This window comes from Crassostrea angulata, chromosome 6 (genome assembly GCF_025612915.1).
Source record: "Crassostrea angulata isolate pt1a10 chromosome 6, ASM2561291v2, whole genome shotgun sequence".
In the NCBI taxonomy this organism is placed as follows: domain Eukaryota; kingdom Metazoa; phylum Mollusca; class Bivalvia; order Ostreida; family Ostreidae; genus Magallana; species Magallana angulata.
The window spans coordinates 25,161,330-25,180,614 of record NC_069116.1 but is presented as its reverse complement, the minus strand read 5'-3'; the positions used below and the strand labels follow the sequence as shown (position 1 = coordinate 25,180,614).

The 19,285-nt window shown below is 34.0% G+C and overlaps 1 protein-coding gene across 5 annotated transcripts in view; it reads right to left on the bottom strand.

Moving 5' to 3' along the window:
- LOC128188898 (solute carrier family 12 member 6-like) overlaps positions 1-19,235 on the bottom strand; it is a 43,988-nt gene extending 24,753 nt beyond the window's left edge. For 2 of the 5 annotated variants that reach the window (XM_052860212.1, XM_052860213.1), the window contains exon 1: positions 5,208-6,537. In XM_052860212.1, coding sequence (XP_052716172.1) covers positions 5,208-5,472 — 265 coding nt within the window. In that variant the 5' untranslated portion in view covers positions 5,473-6,537. Of the gene's footprint in view, positions 1-5,207; positions 6,538-17,161; positions 17,183-17,277; positions 17,301-18,886 lie in introns of those variants that run through there. The other 3 variants (XM_052860214.1, XM_052860216.1, XM_052860215.1) reach the window with 3 other exon arrangements.
- Between the last annotated feature and the right edge of the window lie 50 nt (positions 19,236-19,285).

Sequence of the window (19,285 nt, the reverse complement as noted above, 5' to 3'; positions counted from 1 at the left end):
AAATGTCAGACAGTACTCATTGAGACACCAACTCTATCAAATGATGTTCTCAGCCAGTGTTAAATGCATTTTTTATTCTAGACCTCCACTGTTTTAATGATGATTTGATTCTTTAATCAATTTAACTCCCCACCAATCAATGATAATGAAAATAAGCTACTAATATGAGTCCTCTAATTAGCTCTAAATTCTGCTCTCTTTTCTTTTGAAGTTCACTCATAAAAATAAATTCTGTTCATATTTTTAGAAAAAACATAAACAGCCAACTATGATGCAATGGTTTTTTAATGATGAGTTTTCCTCAATCATCTCTGTTGATGCCTCAAAGATCCATACAAAAATAATATCTACAGCACTGTCCAAGAAAATTATATCTCACTGAATGCCGTTTCACTTAGAAAGTGCATGCAAGAGGATTCTAAATGAATGTGATTGCTTTACAATCAAGCTGAATCATAATTCTATTTACTGGAGGAAGAGGGCTAGGTTGTATGTCCTGAACACTATATCCACTAACCATAAATACTAATGAATATCTCAAACTACCTTCAGATCAACTCATACATGTATGTTGAACCAAATGTCCCTATTTCTGCATTGAATGACAAGACCAAAAACAACATATTTTGTCATCATTTTGGTGCTCCAGATTGCATTTCCCTTGACTGTTTAATTTCTAACTTCACATGTTAAAATATTAATACAACAGCTGGATATGATGTCAATAAACATTTCAGAGACTGCCATGAGTTTCTGTCATTGTCTTGGGAAGATAATTACTAACTGATTACACAATTAACTATTTGATCAATGTTTAAAATACTCCTTAAAACATCTCAACCATAACAATTCATTTATAGAGTGGTAACTAATACCATTTCATTAACTCTAATGTGAGTTTTCTTTGCAAATGACACTTCGATCCATCACAGCCCATTTCTTCATTGGATGTCAATTGTATTCTCCAAAAGCTGCGCAAAAAGACAGTTTCATTGTCATTGACCGATACATTATCATTTCTCATTTCAAGACATCTTGGAAACCGTTTTATGATACACACAGCCAGAAGTTCTATTTGGTTCTCTGTGATGAAAGAATTCATCGGGGTTTTATTTATCACCTGGTCACAGTGAACTTTGTCTAAGAACACCTTATGATGCCCACGTTTGACCTAGCTTTTTCATAGATTTAAAATCTTATATATCTAGGCCATAAAAAGCTAAAAACCTGATAATGTTTACCGAATTTCAACAAATCACTGTCTGTGAAAATAACTTTGTTTTGCTATCAATGAGACATTCCTCGGACTAATATTACATGTACATTGGCCATATGGATATGAGGAATGAGACTGCAAAAGAGATTCTGAAATAGTTATAATTATTTCACCAAATTTTGGAACTTTTTCAATGGCAGATGAAATTCAATTGATTAATAGCAAGAAAACCAAACAAAACTAATTAATTTTTGTCAACTTATCAACTATGATGTTTTTTTTTAATGAACAGTATTCAATGTAACTATTTTGCATACCGGTATATGCAATTATGTGATGTTTATATAAGTTTACCAAATTCTTTCAAGCAGCATATTGCATTGATCATCTCATTAAGACATTATTTATTTACAAATTCAAGGGGGGGAAAAGAACTGAATGTTAGTTTGAGATGTCTGTTTATTCCTTGGATGCATGGCATTTGTTTTCAAACACCTAAATACCTAAAACACCTAAACTAAAACATAATATTACAAAATTATACTCTTTTACTTTTAGTACAGAAAATACAAAATGTGTTAACTACATAGAAATGACTATACAATAGAACTCATCACAACACTTTTTGTAATATATAAATTAATTACTGTATGTTATAAACAAATTTACAATAAATCAAAACTCAAGAATAATCTGGATTTGACTGTTTTAAGAAATCTGTATTTAAAAGCTTTATGTTTTGAAATCATTAAAACACTCACAAAGCATCAGTAATTCTGCCATTAGAACTGCCTTGAGTGAGGATAATACTCAAGTTAAAATGCACCAGTACAAGTTTTTTCTGTAGGCAAAAGAACCTGGCATTTTGCATTTTATATATAAATTATGAACAAAATTTTCAATACAATTGCTATTAAAACCAACACCAAAAGGGAAAATAGTTTTTTTCTTTTTCTTTTTTTTTTTATTTCTCAGTAAACGATTAATTTAAACCACCAATATGTATACCATATTATGGCAATACAATGAATTAAATTTCTTAGTTTGAACAGTATTGTCCTCAAAATTTATATTACATAAAAGGCAATACAGAAGTGATAATTCCGCAAGTTTTTATTCAAAAATGAATTTGAAGAGAGCAGCATTCTGCATTATTCTTATGATTGCCAATCCCTCCCCATGAAAACAACTAGACAATACATGTTTGTATTGCATGCTTATTTTAATATTCCATCCCTCCCCCAGAAAACAACTGCACAATAAATGATTGTTCTGCATGTGCTTTCATCAAAATCAACAATGGTGCAAATTAAACACTAGTGCACAAACCTTACAATAGATATTAAAAAAAGATTTCATATCTTTATTTCCTGTATATATGACAGGATTTATCAGTTCAAAAAGACTGTATTCAGCCGTTCACTGTCAATGTGCTTCCTTTAGCAACCCTTATGTATGACGGTTATTATGTGTACATTTCTATATTCTTTGACATCTGATGTCCTATTGTGAATGTTACTTGGAGTACAACTGCAGATAGGATGTTACCGTGACAAAAACATGTCATAAATGAACACTCTCAAGGATTTACTCTCTCTCAAGTTCCTACAATGTATGCATCAGTTTGGTGCAGATGCATTTGATTTCTTTAGTGTACTATTTTCAAGAGTACATATCATCTTAAAAACAATTTCACTTTAAAAGCTTAACATTTTCAGTAACAGTACAAAAAAGGAGCCAATAAGTAATTTGATTGATAATTGCATATTGTACAGTAAAACGTACTTATAAGCGTGATTCCAAGTTTATAACATGTAATAAAGTAACAAGGAAGGAAAAATCGCTTCGCTCTAAGTGTCAATTCATTATAAGCGTGTTTGCTATAGCCATGTTTGACTGTATTTCCTTTCATTTTTTCTAGATCTGCACATGGTCTGGATAAAGATAAAAATACCAAAATTTCTGCCCAAGGGGAAAATTAGTCAAAAATTATTCTTAAAACCATGCACAGCTGCTTAAAGGTTATGCTTTCATTTAATGATAAACTGTAAACCAACTTTATATACTTGCGAGAAATTTTCACAGTTGTTATAATAACATGAGTCTGGACAAAGCTTGGTCATGAACATAAGTCATCTGGCACAAACAAGTTTATCAGAAGTAAATTGCGAAGTAAAGTCGTCACAAATAAAAGTTGGTTTACAGTACATGTATGTCGCAATATTCCATCCAATCAGAACTGAGAATTTGTGGATATTCCTACAAAGCTCAGATTCATATATATGTCTTGTTTCTAATATTGCTTACTTAGTAAATCTGACATTTTTTTCTTACTTAGTCCATTCTTTTTCTTGGCACAGAATTGCCAATAGTTAATGACAATTTTTTTTAACAAGAAAATGTGCATATTAAGGGATTAAAAGTTGTGACTTTATAATTATCCTAGCCCAAGTTTTGAATGCTATAATCTCAGCTTAGTTATTTGATCCCCCAGATAATCATTAATGTCTGCCTTACAATCAACTCATATGCACATGCAAATTGATGTATTTAAATATATATTCAAAATAAAAAGCATGTCTTTTCTTCAATCAGAATTTCTATACCAAAGAAAATTAACACATAAAAGCTAGAGCATAAACCTATGCATGCATCTACAATTCTACATGTCAATGCAATATTTACCCGCTATAAAGTGATTTAGATTCTATGCATTTTAACGATTCCCTAAAGACCCTGGCACCAATAAACATTGCTAATACTCGATTCACAGACACTGCATCTATTTAAGACTATTGAAGACAGTTAACAAAATATCCACAAAGATTTCAATAATCTTTGAGAAAGGTCTTTGGGAAGGGCCTTTTTATTTTACTATTAAATCCAAAGGAAACCCATTTATGTACTGTGGATGACAAGTTTGACTTCAAACTAATTTTTATACACTATATGCTCTGAATGTTCTCTGTACACAATGTATGTAATTATGTGACGAGTTCCCCTCTAAGAATTTATAGAGTAAATTGATGATGAGTGCCATGAAATATGTTGGTTGATTACTGGTTTCTTTGGGAATGAAACATTGTGTCAATAGACTTAATTTTGCCAGTTCTTAATCTCTTTTCTCTAACTACATGTAGCCAAGTCTGCATAGTCTCCACCACTAGCCAAGACCTATCAACATTTCTTCCATATCGCTCGTCCTAACAGACACAATCACAAACACTGGCAAAAATTAATGTGTCTCAAAATGATTTGTATTATGTCATTCACATCTCTGTTTCAGATAAAAATGAACAATACCTTTAAAGAATTACTCATCCATGAATTCATCCCCTTAAAATACAAATATGAACACTGAAATCATCAAGGTATCAAATTCTGGGTACTTGATGGAAATTTTGCAACACTGATTAATCAAGTTGCTGCCTAGATGAAAATTTTATCCCAAAACTCAAAACTCACATATAGTTCATATCATTCATCTCTAAATTAATTATGACGTTAATTTTCTATCAAAGCAAATTCACTGAAACTCATTTAAATAAATTAAAATTCTTGGTATACAGGCTTTTAACAGTTAGGCAAGAGTTTAAACTTGTTGATGGAATACTGAAATTAATCTATATATTCCGCTAGTCATCTAAAAAATAAATGTACTAGTATACCCAGTGGACAAACACATATGATCAAAAGTTTCATTGCCATAATATTCTATCCCTATAACCACGGTGTAGAGATTCAACAATTGCAAGAATTCAGAGAATCATTGCTAACAATCAACCCAACTAGCAGTGTGTTTTTATCTATACCTTCCTCATACTTTCAAAGATACCGTTATCTATTTGATCCAAAACAATGTAGATCAGTCTGTATGATATGGATGATATAACCTATCACAACAGTTCAACAGACAACCCTTTATTCAAGTCCCATTTCTAACTCTCCTCTTTCCTCCTAATCATTGAATTAAATAACTATTTATATTTACCATCATCATCATTCTCATCATCAAAGTCCACTTTGCAGGGTTTACCATTACGATTGGGCTCCACTTCATGTACAACAATGGCCGGAGTTACTTGAAAAATACTTCCTCCACTTCCTTGAACCACAATTCCACCTACATCTTCTCCACTTGGGCTAGTGGATAATAAGGTTGTACTCTCCGTTTCCTCTCCTCGTGTCTCATTATTTTCACCTGAGTCCTCCACTTCTCTTATTTGTATGGTCTCTTCTATTTCATCGGACTCCATGACTAAACGAGGAAATTACGCAATACTCTCTCCACCATACAGATGTGTCTTTTAAACCGATGTAAAAGGGATTCTCCTACACACCCGAAATAAAAGTCTCTCCTCTGATGTGCTCAAATTTCTTCCAATTTTTTTAAAGCCATGAATCAATACGGAGTGACACAAACTGCCCCAAAATTGAAAGAAGCGTCCCACTTTATCTAATATTATCGTATATTGACAAAGCGTAGAGACACCTTGAGAGTGTGACCAGTGAGTGTATCAATCAGCTATCACACTGATGCACAAAATCTCCAACCAAAACATTTCTCTAACAAAAAACAGGATTTAACTGCTATATACTGCTATTTCCCCTCAATGAAATTGGTTTTATTTATATACACTTATCATAAATATTGTGGCATCATTCATGATCATATTCTTTAAGGTACATGCACTACTAATTGTTAGCAATCATTGATCAGAATTTTGTATGATACATATTATTTCCAATGCAGGTAATGGTTTCTTTGTTCTTTCACCAATCCCTCCGTTATTTCAATATTTGATATTAAATCCCCTTTGTAAACATCAGATAGTTAAATCCAAGGTGACTTAGAGAGTCTGTGGTTACTTATGTATTAACAGGACACACTCTTGGATGTAGAAATATCAATACATTTGTCTGCAATTCCTGATCCTGGAACTTGATGTAACTATACCACAAATATCCTTCCCTCTCATCAGAGTACAGATAACACCCTTGTAAACTTCACCATCCATAATTCACATGCTTAACCCTAATCTCCACAAAAAAACATGGAAAAAGCATCATTTTTGATGATCTTAGAAAAAGTTAATCCTTGAGCATTGATCAATCCGCACAACCTCTTCTCATAAGCTCTCACATCCTTCTCCTAAATCTTCAACTCTCCAAAAACATTTATCAAAGACTCTCAGGTGAGAAAACAATTATCTCATCACCCCTAACAATTTACAGTTGATGGAGCCCATTATCGCAAACAAAAAGGTAGAATGCAATCTTTTTTTTCTCTATGTAATTTACATATGCCCCTCTCTCTCTCTCTCTCTCTCTCTCTCTCTCTCTCTCTCTCTCAAAATTTTCAGAAACAGCAATTTATTTGAAAGAAATAAAACATCTCCCCCATTTCTCATTTATGGGCAGATGATTGTGATAAGCATGCAATAATTGAATCAAAATTTTATGCCTTGTCTGTGGAAAAAAAAGAACCCTCCTCACTTCCTGCTGTCTGATCTCAATCTAAGACTTCTCCTAGTGCTATCTTTGGTGTACAACTCTTCTGCCCCATGCAAAGAAATATCATATGGTACATATACTCCACTAACAACTCCTATTACCAGTACATCACATATCTCCACCAAACATCAAGACTTCCATTTCGTCTGTGATATGTCATGACTATATATTATACCCATACTATGAAAATGCATTGAAAAAAAATGATATTTAAATATTCTTCAATATGCGTGTCCATTGATAAAAATACACGAGTCTGAATGTTATGGATTATAAAGCTCTTTCCAAGTGACATAACTCTTAAAAACCTTGGAAACAAAATTATCTAGTAAACAATCACTTTATCTCTTCGTGACATTTTATGTCAACAAACAGAAATGTTCATAGCCCAAAGAGCCATAAAATTCCTAAAAGGTAAAGCCAGGTAAAAGATGCAAGGGAGGGGTTAATCGATGTATGGGGTAGATACCTTATTACCACAAAATATACAGCCATATGTTATCTAAAAGTTCTGAAAATCAAGTACAAATTTTGCATGAGTCTAGAATTTGAATGTTTGAAGTGCTCATGATAACACAGCTTAGATAAGCAGGACAGAAGTTAGATTTTTGGAAGATTATTTAAGGTACATCTAAACCTTGTGACAACAGGTGTTCTATATATACATATTCGTAGCTTAAATATTCCAACAGTTCAATGCAGTTAATTTTGTGAGTTCTGTCAGCATTATGCTTCTTGTTGTAACACTGTCTACATGATGTTTACCGGCAGGAGCACTTTAAAATTTTCTATTTTCAAGGATCTAATAATAATAATAAAATTCAATAATGCCAATATAGGTTTCTTAGGCAAGAACAAATTCTGAGTAATCATTGTAAACACGTGTGCATTTTAAAAAGCTTAATAAAAACAATTATTTACCGAAACACATTTATGTTCACAAATACAAACATCGATCAACATTTTTTCTCCCATGCAGGGCGGTACAAAATTTTTCACCTCCAACTACATGTACTTAACAAAGAATTTGACCCCTCGGTGTAACATATGGTTTACACTCTACCTGGTATTTTTTGTCAGTGCAAAAGTTTTTTAGGAATTTCATTTTTTAATTAGTCTGCCATTATTTCTGAATACTGGTAAGTTGCTATAAGAATATATATTATATATCAATGAAATTAAAAAAATTCAATTGAATTGTTTGCAATGAGATGATTCTGCAAAATCTAGCAAAAAGAAGCTATATCATACAGCTAAATCCAGTTTTATGGTATCTAAAAATACATAACTAAGAATTTCCTCCAAACACACATCACATTGCAAAAAAGGGAGCTAACACAAGCTTGTACCTTGTAATGCACACAATAGGGAGAAAAGGGAGACTAATCATGTGTATAAACATGTATGCCACACTGTGAACTTGTGTAACTCATATCATAGCTGCGTTCCTTCAACTGTTAAAGAGTCAAGGGTACATTTGAATTCGTACTTGGCATTTACTGCTTTGAATCTGTATTTATGGAAACATACGTCACAGTGAACAACCACATATTATATATAATTATACAAGTTTATTTGAACAAATAAAACATAATTACAATTGTTGCCTAGCTCCCCACTGTCATTCATTCCCCTCGCACACACCTCTAATACAGCTTAACCAATGAACAAGCAGAGAACGTCATCAGTGATACGTCATCACTTGTTGTGCATATGACGTATCGCTGATAAATTTACACATGAGGTTGTTCACGTGACTCCTATTTATGGAAACATACGTCACAGTGAACAACCACATATTATATATAATTATACAAGTTTATTTGAACAAATAAAACATAATTACAATTGTTGCCTAATTACTGAGGAAAAAAAAAAAAAAATGAATGAAAGTTTGAAAGCGAATCTATTTCGCACAAAGAACAGATTCAGTATATTCACTAGGTGTTTGACTATGCACGTAGTGTTCAAAAAACACCTCTTGGTTCTTCCATCTACCAACCTTCCTGACAATCTCAGGATTCATATTTTGTGCAATAGCAGTTGTTGCCCCTGTGGGGCGGAAAGATTTTGCCGTGAACTCTTTAGTAGATAGCCCTGCCAAAACTATAGCCTCTTCGAGTATCCTAGATACCGTTGAGGAATCAATTGCATTGTAAGGAGATTTTAACGAAATGAACACAGGGCCTTCCTGACCCCTGTGTCCCCGCGTCCTTTCTATGTAATCATACAGCGTTTGCACAGGGTCAATTTTAACAGACTTGCTTTTTGGCAATAGTACTTCAAAGCCCTTTCGCAAAGCGTCATTTTTTATACCAAAAAATGTCACTTTCATACAATCTTTTTCAAATACAATGTTTTTCATGGTAAAATTTTGTTTGAGGGTATGACCCGAGATATCGTCGAAAAGTATATTATTTGGGGCAATATCCGAAGGTCTTAGCATTAGAGTTAGTGCTAAAAGTGTGATCGCTTTCAGCCTTAAATCTTTCACACTAAGCGTATCGTTTTCCGGCCACGTAGTAAAAAGTTCATTAAAATTTTCCACCGGCATAACTTTTGACCTTTTCATTGGACATTCTGTACCACTTTTGATGAGAGCTGTTATAAGTCGCTGTAATGACTCATCTTGTACAATGTTCTCTAAGCCTTTAGCCTTGTAAAGGTGGCCAATGGCGGCGGATGCAGTGCGCAATATTGACTGGGGACGGTGAGACTTACTTGATATGACACAGAAAAAATTAGCAAGTGCAGCCGATTTCATTGGTGGAAAATTAATATCATTTTCATGGCAATAATCATACAACTGTAAAAGAACGTTGTTGTACGAGCGCAACGTACCGCGAGCCCAAGACAGCTCGAACCTGTCTATTGCTCTAGGTGACCAGCCCAACCGCGTTAATCGCGAACGCCAAATATCCTCCAGGCATAGATTTGCCATTTCGTATTTCGGCAAGGCTCCGGCACTACGCCCATGGACCGATAGATTTTTGACTTTTGGGGTAATTTCAGGGGTCGTGCAATCGACAGTTTCACTAATCTCTGATACCATGGTTGGGCTGGCCACTTTGGGGCTATAACTGTGGCTACCGCCCTCTGGGATTCTACTACATCTAGCACCCGTGGTATGAGACAAAATGGGGCATTTACGTAATTGTTCTCTTGCTGCCAGTTGTCTTGGCTGAGCGCATCGATACCCTCCGAGAGTGGTTCGTAGTAACGACTGTTGAACCGCGGGAGTTGAGTGTTGAGACAGTTTGCAAATCTGTCTATTGTGTGTGGGCCCCACATCCGGTTTATGTATGAAAAGAGATTGGGGTGAAGCATCCAGTTGTGCTTGTCTGGTGTTCGCGACCAGTAGTCGGCTGCAAAATTTTTGCGACCTGCAATATGCGCGCATTGAATGAACATTCCATTGTCGAACGCTTCTGTCCAGATTGACGTGGCTATTTGTGAAAGTTTTGGACATGGCCCACCCTTGTGGTTTATGTATGCGATCGACGTAATGTTGTCCGATAGTATTTGAACGCTCTTGTTTTTCAGTATCGCCCGAAATGATATGATCGCCAATAAAATTGCCATCATTTCGCGGTAGTTTGATGATGCGCAAGACACGCGCGTATTCCAGTCCCCTGAAGCTACTTTGCCGTTGCAAACAGCGCCCCATCCAAGGTGGGAGGCATCCGTAATAACTTGAATTTCTACTGGACGAGTACATAATTCTCGCGAATTCCAGTGACTCGCGGCAGTTAGCCACCACGTTAGCTCATTAACGACCTCCGCGCCGATCGCGAGATTGGAATCCCAAGAATCTCGTTTACTTAATAAACGGTATATATTTCTCAGCAATAATTTTCCCGGCGTGACTGCCCACGCAGTTGATACACACTGACCGGCAATCTTAGCGAGCGAACGCGCCTTAATGTATCGTTCCTTTAATGCGCGACGTATGGCGCGTTTCAGTTTTGAAATGCGACAAGACTGAACTTTTACGATCAGCTTATTCTGTGCATTAGAAATAGTGTACCCAATATAGTTAATTTTTGTTGATGGGTTTAATTGGGACTTTTCAAAATTTATTAAAAAACCTAAATCTTCTAATGTATGTAACAATTGGTCTTTAGCATCTACAATATACTTGTCGGATGCACCCAGCAAGAAATCGTCGACGTAACTCTAAGACCAATGCTTCTAAGATACTCTAACACTGGTCTGACTGTTTTTGCAAAAAAGTAAGGCGAAGAATTCAAGCCAAAAGGTAGTACTTTCCACCTGTAATAAACACCTGACCAACAAAATCCTAAATACTCTCTATCTAATGGATGGACAGGAATATGGTAAAACCCATCTTTAATATCTAAAGAAATGAATTTGTCATGAGGTTTTAAGATTGATGCAAGATCTCTCACATCCTCATTCTTATATCTAGGAGGTGAGCAAAATGAGTTTAAATTTCTCAAGTCAGTAATCAACCTATATTTACCATTTCGTTTTGGCACACAACCCAAAGGACTCACACACTTAGGTTTTCTCTCACATACCTCTACGTAATCACATTCAATGAGTCTGTGAATTTCAGATTGTATAAACAATTGTTGTGCATTGGACAATGTATGATTTTGTAGTTCAAAGTTATCCGGCACTTCGTGGAAAGGCAACCTCACACCCTCCAATATCCACTGTTTAACAACATCCGATGTACCAATCTTATTCCAGTGTGAGATGCTCTTCCTTAAAGTCGCCCTACACATTAAGAAGTAGATTGGATGTCAAGAACGTCCCTGTCCGACGAACCGTCGTCCGGTCTTCTTTTGGTAGGGAACTGTCGGCGCGAAAAACGATCGAACGTGTCCGGTCCGGTCCTATAACCTCCACGAGATCCACCCCTATAGTATCCACGATTGCTAAATCCACTATATTGTCTGGTTGGTGGTGGTTTGGCCGCCGCTGATAAGGAAGCCGCCGACCGTAACGTCTCCAAAGAACTGGCGTTAAGTCCAGAAGTGTTCTTTTGCAGTGCGCGAAAGAGTTTTGATGTCGTCGAGTCGAACTGGCTGTTGACTAAGATGGATGTGTATTCATCCTGTAGATACTGAATCTGAGCTTGGTTTATCAAAAAGAATTGTTCGAGTGTTTCCGAGGAAATTTTTGTTCCTGGCTCTATTGTAGAAAGTAGTTTTAAGGAAGTTTCTGCATATCTAGCACATTTTGTCAAAACGTGGTACACCGCTTGATCCGCGCGTTGGATCCCTTGACGTGATTCATTTAGCTTAAGTTCGGATGGAAGCTTTACTCTATTCAAAGTATCTTTTAATGTCTGAAACTCACCCTGGGTATCCGGGCCTATCCCAGCGGCACATACAAAAGTGGGACTGGGTTGTTCAGTGCAGCCAGTGATCGGGGCACTGCCACGTGGCGGATCACGATCGCCCAAACTATCACATGTAATCGGCTCCCGAGCGAGCTCGTGTAATTCTTTGCGATAAATCTCTAATTTGCAATCGATTTTGTCTTCCAACACTTTAAATTCTTTCGAAATAACTTCCGAAAGATCCGCAAATGTGAGATTTTCCTCTCCCATTGAAAATGGCGTCCTTGCTCGAGGAATGAACAAGCAGAGAACGTCATCAGCGATACGTCATCACTTGTTGTGCATATGACGTATCGCTGATAAATTTACACATGAGGTTGTTCACGTGACTCCTATCAAATGTTTTTATACAATGACGTACTGCATCCTGTACATGCAAGTACACTGATTTTGGTTACAACAAAATTAAGTTAGCAATTATCACAGCACTGGTGAAGCCAACTTATTAGAAAGGAATTTTTTAAAGAAGCAAGCAATGTATTTGCACCTTGCTTATTCTAAATGTCAGATTATGTAGACCAAGTTAAACAAGGGGCACAAAACAACGCACAAAATGTAAACCACTGTGAATACACAAGGCTATAAAGAATGAACACATAAGATAATCTAAAGGCTGGTCCTACTATTCTCATTAACTTCAAATAGGCTGCTTGCAAACTGTGCGCCATGATCACAAATGTACAACAAACGATCTTTGGAGTTAATAAACAATAAATGCCTTCCTTTCTTTCCTTTACTTTTTCGCTCTTTGGTATGTTATATGCATTGTGTATCATGTGGATTATTATTACTGCAAGCTCCATTGCAGATGCACCAGTATACCATTGCTCTGGCTTAATGTAAGCTTTAAACAGGCATTTCTTTAAATTTTCCTCTGTTAAAATACAACTTTTAGGGGTTTTATTTCAAATAGTAACACCTTTAGTAAACTGAGACATATCCCCGCTTTCTTTTAACACTGCGCTTTATTTTTAGCACACTTTATCAAATTACTATACATTTATCTTCCTTTTTTTTTTTCCTCCTTTTTTTTTTTGGCAAACATCAATGGTTCCTGTGCAAACTAAATGGTATCACTTGCCAAACCGTTCTATCTCCATTGTATTAACAGACAAAAGAATTATAAGAACTAACAAACAAACAAACAGTTTGTGGTATATTTCAGGGTTCAAGAAAACAAAGATTAGCTCACTTGTACTCGGTAAACCACAAATTTCTTATTCAGAGTATGTGATAAAGGATTTAAGTAACACAATAATGCAATAAATATTTCATTCATCTTATAGGGGATTGAAGGATTGCTCTATATATAAATAAACATGTATCAGTAAATAGCCATGGTATGCCTCATTTACCTTAAAATATTTTGACATTTGACCTAAAATCTAAAATATGTGCAATACAAGCAGATTTTGAAAGTATTGTTTATTGACAAAAAAATTAGGACATATGGGACATTGTACTATAGACTCCATCTTATAGAAAAAACACACATGCAAACACAGGTGCATGTGTAAGTGTATGTGACTGCCAGGTATTTTCTAATGTTAATAAATCATAATGAGCAATTGTGAAGTGCTGTAAATAACTATATGTACTGATAACATATTAAATTTAGTGGTATTCATATTCTGTTGCCTTTCCTCTACTTCTTCATTGTTCAATCAATATGTATCTGCTTTGAAATACAAATACAATCATATAAATGTAAGTGTAAATGACTTTTCAAAAATGTCTTGAATCAATAAATCTGATTTAGAAAATTGTGCTGAATATTATAATGCAATATACAGCATTAAAACCACATAAATCCAACTTGTATTAATAAAATTAAATAATTGCAATCAGACACGAGTTGATTGAAATATAGTATATGTCACAAATCTTCAAAGTTAATCCTTGACATTCCTAATCCAACACAGATCTGATAAATTAGTATTAGTACACAAGTTTTACGTAACATAAGTCCATTGTACTATTTATCATGACCTTTATTCGGTAATATATTGTGTAATGTCATGTGATACTTGAGAAAGGCCAAATTTGATACCAGTTTCAAGATTATCTGGAGAAGTCAGAAAAAAGATGAAGCCCAAACCCAAATGTCTAGTCAACAGGCAATCTGGATTTCATTTTCTCAGTATGAGGCAATATCTTCATAAATCCCCTTGTCTATTGATGAGGAACCCGTAAAGATCTTCTCACTAATTGGATGAAAATATCATGTTTGCACCTCATGTATCCGTGCAGGTAACAGGTCTGACTAGCGTGAGAAAATTTGAACAGATATATTACATTAATCTTCAAAATAACCTGTACATTTTGAAACATTCCAAAAGGGGATAGAGAAGCACTGGGTAGAAGCACTAGCTACCTTGCTTTGAGTAATTTAGAGATATGGTACCACTGAGCTATAATTAACTGCAAGGTTAAATGAGTGAGGCAAAGATTGAAACAAGATACAAATGGTCATTTGATTTTCATTTATAATCAACTGAATCATACAACTGTCACACTTTTACTGAGCCTTCTTCATTCTCCTTAATTTTTGCTCTTGCTGATTAAAGCCAAGGAAACTAACCCACATTAAGGACAGGATAATTTACAAGTCCTTTAACTTAAGGAGGATAAGGACTCTTATGTCAAATAGTTTTCATTACATGCTTCAATTACTTCAACACAGTAGGCCGACTGGTATAAACCAGACTCAAAGGGCAAACACAAATCTTACAGGTTACCATGGATACATAATATTACATAATATTGAAACATCTGTTCTACATTCTCACATGAATTCTGATTTACCTATTTGAATTTTATCGATCATTTCTCAAAAATAATCAATACTATTGTACTAATACAACCTGTTTCAACCTTACAATGAATGGGGTCAGCATCATGGCATGTATAAAAAATACATAAAATCTTATATAGATTCATCTTTTAGTCCTTATATAATGTTTTCAAACTTGGACCAACTCTTCAGAAAAACATCTCTCAAACAATGAACACAGATTTATTCCTGATAATGAAATAAGGGTTCAAACTTATCAAATATTCCTATAATAATATTAGCAAAAATAGGCTTTGGGCACCCCCCCCCCTTTGCAAACACAATTATCCCCACCCCTGGAAGTTTTCTGTATTTGCACATGGGGCTAATTTCTTCTTAAAATGTTGAAGAGACCATGTTCAGAAAGAAGATCTATAAAAAAGTAAAATCTAAAAATCTAAATATAATTACTTGATTCATAAAACATTCAGGTCACCATATATTATTTATGTAAGGGTATGCGAGGGTCAATTTAAAAGACAGAATACATGTACTGGTGTTTATATATACATGTATGCCCATTATAAGCTTTTTGCTATTTTTTTGGTGATGTTTTAATGTATATGATAAAAAAATTACCGTATATTATTTTAGTTTTGTAAGTGGGAGGAAGGATAACTCTGGATATAGACTGAATGCCTAGCTCAGTAAAATAGCTGTACATGTCATGTAACATTGTATCTATAGGGCATAAGCAACATTACAAGTCTGCATATTTAAAGATGTCTCTCTACGTTGATTATGGTGTGCAAAATCTATAAACTTATTACCGTTGATTAAAGAATTGAATCTTTTTTTAAATCAAGAATATCTAACAAATTACGAATTAATTCATATTTTGTTTTTAACACTCTACGAGCAACATATTAAAACAAAATATCAAAATAGTAATGTGAAGTAACACCCATTACCATTTCCATTCACCAAGAGGACATACAACATAGATATATTTAGAGATACATGTTAAATCTGCCTCTTCAACATAGTATAGACATTTTAGATGTTTCAAATTACATGTATACACATTGATTGCATATTAGATGTAAATAAACTGATTCTGTAATATTTTGTGTTGATTTTTAGCTATCCGATGATTTCGTCTATGACAATTCAATAAACATATGTCCTTAAAATTAAGACAAATAAATATCAACTATACTGAATAAATTAATTAATATATCCTGAATGACGTACGTCACACCCTGTTGACCATCTTTTAAATATATCATATATCTAAATTGAGCATTACATCTAATACATTGTAATGAAATAAATACACATTGGCATGCATGCACACTGTATACAGGGAAATATTCGTCTCCATTTTATTTCTGCCTCTTAATTTTGCTCTCGTTGTCAGTGGGCAAATTTAAGATTGGGTGAATTCCAATGTCTCAAATTATCTTTCTTTACACACAACTGTATCTGGACAAATTCAAGACGGGGCAAAACTGTCTCAAGTGTACAGTAAAAGGGCAAAAATTACACTGGACAAAAATTCAAGACTGGGCAAAACTGTCTTAAGTGTACGGTGAAAGGGCAAAAATTACACTGGACAAAAATAACCCTGTATACAGTACTTATGAGAAAAATATTATATACGGTAAATGAAGGATTATTCCAAATCATAGTTACATGTATATGACTAGTATTAAGGTAAGAGATGGAGTTGGTATAATATATGTATATGGGATGAATTAATACCACAGGATAAACATGTAATGTTGATATTTCATAAAAATTGACTTAGAAATGATCTTGATACTATGATTTATAAGATTGACTCTCATGATTACATTTTCTTTCTTTGTTTACACTTTTTTAACTTGGTGCTTGAATACTCCTATCTATTAATCATAGATGCGCGATGCCATTTTTTCCAGATAGAAAGAAGGAACTACCCCAGTAAATCTTCTTGTTTATAGTTTCAAAAGGATTTTTCTTATAAATTAAGTTGATTGAACTGTCATAATGATAAGGATGCAAATCGGGTATGACATATTTTCATTCATTCAGTTTGGCTGTGTAATATGGGGAAAATCAACAGGATAATCAATCTGTACAAGACAATGAGCAAACTGTACTTAATATATGAAAATAAAGGTGGTGAAATTTCCTGTGCATTAATTGGTTAAAAATTGAAAATTTTAATTGATAGGAAATCATCTAGGCTATATATATTGATACATAATTTCTGTAACATTAAGTTTAATTGTTAGTGAATTACCATATATAGCTCCATATTGTCCTATATATTGTGTGGAGTTGGTGAAGAAAACAGGATATGAAAGAAAAAACGAAAAAGAAAAAAAGGATAGCAACAAAACACAAACTTTTACTCACCACAATTAAGAGAAAACAAGCATCTATTGTGACATTTTCAAAAGTTATATTCAGCAATTTATATATTCATAATTACATACACAGTCATTAATGTATCAGCATTCTTTTATCATTTGGTACTGTAAATCATTCATACAAATACCATATTCATCCTATCAAGCGCCCTGAGCTCTAAATGATATTTATTTATAAAAATTGGATGGATATTAGATGATGCTAATGTTAGAAACTTGAGGTTTATAAATTTATAATAAAATATAATGCAGCATTATTTTGTTAAGTAAAAGTCCACAAAAAAAATTCTTCTAAAGTAAGATATATTTGACAGGGTTCCTTATTCATCATGAAAAGAGGGAAGCTTATAGGAGCAAGCTAGGGCACTCAAAAGGATAACTATGGTACTTGTATCCCCAGTTTGCTGTTGAATAAAACCACTTTATCTGTTAATTAATTGTCATTAGCATAATCTCTAAATGGGACAAGTAACCCAATTTCTTTGGCGAAGTTTTTTGTACAAATACATTAAATACATGAACATGGTTATTTGGGTGATATTTATGCTCAACAATCAGTATTTATGTTAAATTCTTAAGATCCTGAAATGATTTACAGTACATGATAATATCAACAATGACAATATACAGTTTTCTATCAGAATATAAGCTAAAATAATTCAGTTAAAATATTTGACAATAATGCTCATATATGATTTATAATCTGATAATCAATTAAAAATGTATTTCATTCATATATGGGGGTTTTTTTGGTTTTTTTACATATTTTTTAAATTTTTTATATCCTTTGCAGCATATACTACTATATAGCATTTTACATTTATGTCAAAAATATTTTCATATATCTTCACATTTAGTTCATAATAGATGATTTTTTTATGTGTATTGATTATGTATGTCATAACAGGTTGGAACCAACCTCCCAAATGCCTGGAATAGGATAATATAGCTCGTTTGGGATATAATAACTTTTCCTGTAACCGTACTATTATGGAGTTGATCCCTCCAGTATTTCCAAAACTTCTTGGGATCAATCTTACTAACTATAGGCTTATAGGAAAACTTGCTTACCAAAAGTTGTTATATTTGATATAAATTAATGTGGATTAATCTATATAAAAAATAAATTACCAATTCAAAAATTTTCATTTTTTGCACTTAAAATTTATATTGCATATTGGATATATTCATATCCCAAACCAGCTATTATACACCATTTGGGCAACTGGTCCCAACTTGTGTAACAAATTCCTGATGCTGCATTGTCAGGAAAAGGATAAAGTTCCTGTTATATGTTTATGTTCATGTTTGGTATATAACGCAACTGTTATGTTCAACTGCACATGTACATGTATTATAAACCACTATCTGACTATTGAAACCCCAAACTTCAAGAAAACATAAAACAACCAAACACCCTTAACATGTAACAATGTAAAAACATGCTATATAGTCTGTATCCTGAATCAGTGTTCGATGCACAAGTAAATACGAAGCATATAATTATTCGTTCCTGTCTCTTATACATACGCTAGTAAAAGAAACAAAATCATACGTAATAAACAGATAAATACATCTTCCATTTTTCTACTCACCTGCAATCTGACCATTCTTCACCGTCCCATAGGAATCACTGCCCTCGCCAATTGGAGATTCTTCATTTGCTTTTATGACCGTAAAGCGTTGAGACATTTTGTACTTTGCTGTTGAGATTCAAAACATTCAGCGCAGCGCAGATGAATCACAGGGTGGAATTTTCCTGTTTTATCGGATAGTTTTCCACTGTTATCGATTTTCGTCCGGAATCAAAGACATCAAAACTTAATGTTATACACTGGACATACAGACATACATTCTACGTTAATGATGAAAGACGGACATCTTAAGTCAAAATAACCCCGAGCGGTGCTCGCCTGTCAAAATTTTTCGTGGCAAACTTCTTTGTAAATTTCGCACAAGAGAGTTCGCACAAGGGGGATAATTGAGGTAGTACA